At 33.1% G+C, this 6813-nt stretch overlaps 1 protein-coding gene across 1 annotated transcript; it reads left to right on the top strand.

Annotated features, from left to right (window-relative positions):
• Positions 1-397: 397 nt before the first annotated feature.
• Positions 398-6231, top strand: LOC123298160 (zinc finger protein OZF-like). Its single transcript, XM_044880079.1, has 4 exons — positions 398-484; positions 1930-2417; positions 4244-4631; positions 4846-6231. Exons 1-4 carry the CDS (start codon positions 422-424, stop codon positions 5434-5436), a joined length of 1530 nt encoding a protein of 509 aa, XP_044736014.1. The 5' UTR covers positions 398-421; the 3' UTR covers positions 5437-6231.
• Positions 6232-6813: the final 582 nt, after the last annotated feature.

Here is a 6813-nt window from a genome sequence, read left to right as displayed (position 1 = left end):
GATAAATTTGTATTATCTCCAATTTCGATAAAACTCAGTATATAAGGTCATTTTGACTCAAAAAGTACAAAAATCGGGTACATTTGATGACTGGTTGAATAGTTTTTGAGATACGGACTAAAATCCATCCAAATGTTGTATGAATGCACCCTAAAAACAAGTATGTAAACAGCACGAGTACACTGAACTAAAATATTTTTGACAGATAAATTTGAGATGAAAAGAATAATAAAAATAGTTTAAACAAAACGAAAATGTAAATTTATAAATTAAATCATTATGTTGAATTAAAAAAATTGAAATTTGAATAAAAAATTTTGATAAAAAAAGTTTTTAAAAAAATACAATGCCTGCTAGTCAAATAAAAAAATCAGATTTTAATAAATTGTGTCGAATTTGTTTACAAACTGAATATCCAAATATGTATTTTATTCATGAATCAACAATACTTCAAATGTTTCAATATTGTTGTACGACTCTTACAGTATGTATTCATTATTCAAATTTATATTATAAAAGGGTTTCCATTAAGATTGTACGAACTTTAAACTTCAATTAAACAAGTTGGTTTAATTTTAAATGGTATTTAACATCCGGATTATCTATAATTGCCACCCGGCATGGATTTCTGTACCTATAATTTATTCAAGAATTTTACTGAGTGATCACAAATCGAGAAAATCGATAATTATCAGGGAAATCAAGGCAGTCTAAGTAGTATACTAAATCGTAAACTTTTTTGTGATTCGATTTACTGATTTGTGATAAATACGATCTATATTTTTTTTTTGAAGATTCAAAAATTCAATTCATTCGACGAATTCGGAAATCGTCAGAAGAATTTTTGTGAACCATTCTGAATTTATTGAGAAATAAATTATATACAAAGTGGGCCATTTTAATCTATGCATCTGAATATCTCGTTTTGTAGTTAAACAATCAAAAAATAACTTAAACAAAAGTTGTAGAGTTTAATGGGGGAGCGTCATGTTCTGACATCAGATTGGGCCTTGTTCTTCGAGTTTCTTTATTAGCAAATTTATATCCTAAACGGTAAGAAAGGAGAATAACACTTTAGAAAGTTGGTTCTCATAAAAAAACTAACAATTTTTGTTTAAAACAATTTTTCGAAAAACGTTAGCTTTCGGAGGAAATGTGACTGACGATTTTCGAAATAATGGTTTAGATTAAAAATATTAGTTTTTTATGAGGATCAACATTCTAATTTAAAGTGTTATTCTATCTCTTGCCGATGTCACCGCCATCTATTGAAAATTTATAGAACTTAGAAGTGAATTCAAATACAGCGCCATCTATCGAATACTTACACAAACACATATGATATTTTAAGGGAAGTTGTATATCTCTCAATAGGGAATATTCATGTATTTTTTTTATATTTTTAATTCATTGTTTACACCGTCATAACAAAGTAAAAAATATAAATACTAATTAAAAATGCTGAGCTATTAGCCATAGTAGATTAAAATGATCCATAACTAATATACAATGTATCCGTGCCTATAATTTCAGACACAGATGACTTGTAACTTCTATACCCGGATATTCGTGGATATAGTAGAGTAATGGATTGAGAATTTTTTCTCGCGTTGTCTCATCCTGTGATTCACGGATTGGCCATATCTTTAATGGAGTCGAGTTAGTATGAATCTGCAAGTTTTTTTTGCTCTTACGTTCACCCTGTGATCCACGAGTTAACTATAGGTACAGATATACGTGGCAGGTGGCAATACAAGCTCCGATTTAAATTATTTGGTTGAAAATTTAGGACTTTGGAACTTTATAAGTAACTTTGGGGGGGGGGGGGTATGATGCTTAAATTATACAGAAAAATCAGATATCTTCAGGAAATTTTGCAAGTTGACTCTTATGGCAAGGTTCCTAAATTTAATTAATTTATTTTTGTAGATTAACACAAATGATGGACTTCCAAATCAAATTTGTCAAAATTGTTTTACAAAATTGAACGATTCATTTCAATTTAAACAATTATGTGAGAACTCACATCGAGCACTCGTAGAAATTCGTGACGAAATTGATACCAAAGATGATTTATACGTTAAAGATGAAGTGGATGAACGGACAGACATTAAACCGCCATTACTTAAAAGTGATTCTGATCGTGACAATGGCGATGACGTACAAGACATCGGTAATGATGTAGAGGATGCAGAGGATGATAGCTGTGATGATGAATGGTTGAGTGATAGAATTGAAAGTAGCAAAACAAAAAGATCACAATTAGATCCAAATAAATGTGATCCACAAACATTAACTTGTAAAACTTGTGACAAGAAATTATCAACAGTTGGATCTTTATTACGACATTTAAGATCTCATGAATTAAATGGCGTCCAACCGGATTCTTCAATTAAAAGGGATGAAAATAAAACTAAGTAAGTTTAACATTAAGAGAGTTGTATTAAATTTTCGTAAAAATGTGGGGCTTGCAAACCAATAAAAACGCCACAAAAACATGAGAATCCTTTCCAAATAGCTAGAACCATACATTAAACATGTCAGGTCAAGAGTTATTAAGGGTGGATACTTTTTGAAATGAACGCACTGTATATCTAACATCCTCAAAACCACATAGGGCTTTAAGTTTTGCAAAATAGATTTATAATGCACTTCTCTTCGTTGATCTTTGATACAGTGTATAAGTATACATTTTATTCTGACCATCGAAAATGGTCTAATTAGGCGATTTTATGTATTTAGACTACCTTCAACATTTTTAGCGTTACAAGGTTAGGTTAGGTTAGGTTAGAGTGGCTGTCCTGGGGTGGGACACACTTAGATCATAGTCATGATACACTGCCTACAACATACATTTCTAAATAATTAAAAGAACTTTAATTAAATCACAATTAATTTATAAATCACTAGTATTATATTAATTAAATTTTCAATTAAAATCATCTCTCAAGCACAAATCAACGCTAAGACGCCATAATACATAAATACGTTATGCTTTTGTTTTTAAAATGTTAATATTACTGATGTAAAGCGCGTAAATTCAAATTATATTGTACTAATATATAAATTTAGCTTAAATTTCGTAACGCTTGGAAATATTGTTGGTAGAAATGTAATTTAAGGATAGTATGTTCATAAAATCATCCTATTATTTTTGGTCATTCTGTAAAGACGATACTAAGATGAAATTATAATGCGTGTTTTATAGGTAAAATATGAATTGATTTCGAGTTCATAAACGGGCGAATTTGAATAATGGGTCATAGAACTATGAGATCCATAAAAGTTAACTTTCAAACCGTATTTAGATTTGATCTGCAACCTTTAGATCATTGAAGAGCACTCTTCACTTAATATTTCAGATAATTGGTGGTCAATTGTAAAATGAATATGATTTTCGTAAAAAAATAACAATATGTCCTCCGTGCCTACTATGAGAGCAACCTGTCACCCGGAGGCGAAATATCACTGGGTAAAATATGCTATTTTAAGCAGATGAAGCTGTAAGGTTCTGCCAAACCCAAATGCCACGAAGAAAGTCCAGAGCTCTTCTGCTGGAATTCATCACTCATTAGGGTTGCCATAGTAAAATAAATCGGAAATCGTTACAAAAATTAATTTATTCTGGAGTTATTTACTTCCATCAAATTAGATTCAATTAGATTTACTTAAGTTTTGGAGACAGCTATGCCACTAATGCCAAATTTTTGCTTTGATGCCAAATGCCACGAAGAAAGTCCAGAGCTCCTCTGCTGGAATTCATCTCAGGGTTAATAGGTCTAAGATTTTGAACGCAAACATTCTATATCTGACTCTCTGCGTGCTTTTACAGATGCAAATATCATGTATGAAAGTTTTATCGTTCTCCATGCAGGTCCTGCAAGTGAAGTAATCTGAGATTCTCTAGTTATGAAGTTGGTAGGTCAATCGACAGCCCTCCCCCCACACTTTTTGTGATTTATTGAGCAATAAATAATAAACTAAAAAAAAGTACTAGCAAGAAAATTTGTTCTTAAGGCAGCAAGTAAATACTTTGATTTAAGACAATATTTTCTTGCTCTACACTAATTTTTAAGAAATCAAATACTTATTTTATCGAATTAAGGAAAACCTTTCGTCGCCAATGTTAATTTAAAAAAAAAATGTACAATTTACTTCCAACCAGTGAAAGGACTACCTTAATTATCCCTTCCAAAATTTACAGGACACGTGGTTGACTAATAATTGTTGCTTTCTCTTGCAGATATAAATGTGAATACTGTGATTTATCATATTGTAAAATCAGTTCATTAGGTAAACATGTTTTAACGAAACATAATCCAACATTACTGGCATGTACAGTGTGTAACAAAAAATTTGCAATTCAATTACAATTAGACACCCATATGAAATTTATACATCGTCAGCAGAAAGATCATGTGTGCAAACAATGCGGTAAAATCTTTCAAAAGAATCATCAATTAATGCGACACGAGAAGAGTCATGCAACAGAACGGATCTATCATTGTATGCAATGTGACAAATCATTTCGTGTCGAGGCAACGTTACGCATTCATTATCGTGTCTGTCATTCGGCAGATAAGAAACGTGAAGTTTGTACAATTTGCGGTAAAGCTGTTTATAGAATTAAAGTAAGTAGAGTTGTTTTTTTTTTATGTGAAACTTTTTTAGCGCGCGGGATCTGCCTCTGAAATTTTATCTTACGTTAAAGGGGGAAGTGATTCAATAATTTCCCTCTCAATTGTAAGCCTCACTTCTCTCCTAATTATTATGCTCGAAATAATTTTCGAGGAAATTGCTTATCGAGTAACTACTATTGGTACATTTCTCTGCTTTTTGTTTCAGCAACATTTAGCACGTGTTCACACTGATGAACATGTAACCTGTCCAGAATGTTCGAAAGAATTCAACAACAAACATTACTTAGAAGAGCATCGTAAACGTAAACATGGCGATCCAAATGAAACAAACAAGCGTCCGCATTTATGCAGCATTTGTGGCAAGGGAAGTGTGTCCACAACAGCACTAAAAGCACATTATCTACATATGCACACCGTGGGTAAACGTTATCCGTGCCCCATTTGTAATAAGAAATTTAAAACAGATCAAGCGGTTAATGCGCATGTACGTTACACACACAATCATGAGAGTCGTTACAGTTGTACGATGTGTTCAAAAACTTTTCAAATTAGTTCACGTTTAAAGATTCACATGCGTGTACACACGGGAGAACGACCGTGCGTTTGTAAGCTGTGTAATAAAGCGTTCGGTGAATCGAGCACGTTAAAGAAGCATATGCGTGTGCATGGCAGCTTTGAATGTGAGAAACCAGTGAAGAATGAATTAAATGATATAATCGATAATGTTACCGCCAATAATGTTCTGGACGATAAAAAAAATCATGAAAATATGCAACGATTTTTAATTAATTTTTAACATGTTGAGTGGACAAGCCAATCTTGACTACTGGGATATTGCACAGGGCATGCGTCAGGCCTAGCTGTGCATAAACTACAGCTAGACCATTTGGTTGTGTTCGGTTGAAAGTCATTAGAACACAGTTGAGAAGGGTGGTGGGTTTCTTGACAGGTGGTTGTCGATTGAATTACCTACCATCTTCATAACTTGGGGATCTCCGATGATCCCACTTGTAGGGTTTGTATGGAGGAAGATGAAACTTCCTAAAACCTGTAGGGAGTCAGGTATGGAATGTTTGGGTTCGAAATCTTGGACCTATCAATCCTGGGAATAATTCTGACAGAGAAGCTGTGTAGCTTCACTTGCTTAAAATAGCATTTCTTACCCAGAGACATTTCACTTCTGGGTGATCGGCTGTTTTCAGGGAGAGCACATAGGACCTCCTGGTCTAGGTGTTAGGGGTCTATTTGCGGTATCTCTCTTATCTGTATTATTTATTACCTATTGTTGCTACCAGACTAATGAAGACTAGGATATGGTTAGGTTAGGTTAGGTTAGAGTGGCTGTCGTGGGGTGGGACACACTTAGACCATAGGGTCCGTTGTGATACCGTAAATGGGTTGGCCCATCGCCGGCCACTACTCCATGAACCATTTGGAGCTGTTTAAGAACAGCAGCAGGGCTTTGACGTGGACTGACTTTAGGTTGGAGAGGTCGTCAAAGAGAGGCTGGCTCAAGTAAGTCCATCTCCTCATGACAAGAGCTGGGCAGTGACAGAGAAGATGAGACATTGTCTTCTCCTCGTCACCACTATGACAGCTCCTGCAGTAGTCGTGATACACTGCCAGGCCTGAGCGTTCAGCATGCTTGCCGCCCAGCCAGTGTTCTGTGATAGCCGCAACAACTTTGCGAACAGAGGCCCTTGGAAGTGATTTGAGAACTTCGGAACGACTAGAATCTAGTGTAAAATTTTTTGAATCGATATTGTGTTTATTACAACACTAAATGAATTTTATTTACAATAATGTGATGTTACATTAAGAATATTATTTATAAAAATTAATATTTATAATTAATATACAAATTAAATAAAATTAAAATTATTATTTGAAGTCAAGATTCATTAGTAATCATCTTTTTAAGGTTTCTTTTGTCATCTTTGAAATAATATTTTCAATATTTTTATGAATATTTAAAATTTCTTCAAGGATATTTTCAGGACAGTTAACTTGAACTAAACTACAAATAAGAGCAATAAAATTAAAATAAACCAAATTGAATGGTGCAGTGTATATTTTTATAAAATAATTTAATTTTTGTTGAAGTTTTATTATATCTAGTTTTAAAGAATTAAAATCACAATCTTTATTAATTAATTGAACTTTTTCTTGAAGT

This window comes from Chrysoperla carnea, chromosome 4 (genome assembly GCF_905475395.1).
Source record: "Chrysoperla carnea chromosome 4, inChrCarn1.1, whole genome shotgun sequence".
In the NCBI taxonomy this organism is placed as follows: domain Eukaryota; kingdom Metazoa; phylum Arthropoda; class Insecta; order Neuroptera; family Chrysopidae; genus Chrysoperla; species Chrysoperla carnea.
This window is presented reverse-complemented; position numbering and strand designations above follow the sequence as displayed.

What these genes read in the sequence shown, in the direction of transcription:
- LOC123298160 (XM_044880079.1), top strand. Translation starts at nt 422, where the DNA reads ATGTATTTTATTCATGAATCAACAATACTTCAAATGTTTCAATATTGT. An exon ending in ATTGTTGTACGACTCTTACA is followed by an intron (nt 485 to 1,929) that starts GTATGTATTCAT and finishes TTATTTTTGTAG; the next exon opens with ATTAACACAAATGATGGACT. An exon ending in AAGCTGTTTATAGAATTAAA is followed by an intron (nt 4,632 to 4,845) that starts GTAAGTAGAGTT and finishes TTTTTGTTTCAG; the next exon opens with CAACATTTAGCACGTGTTCA.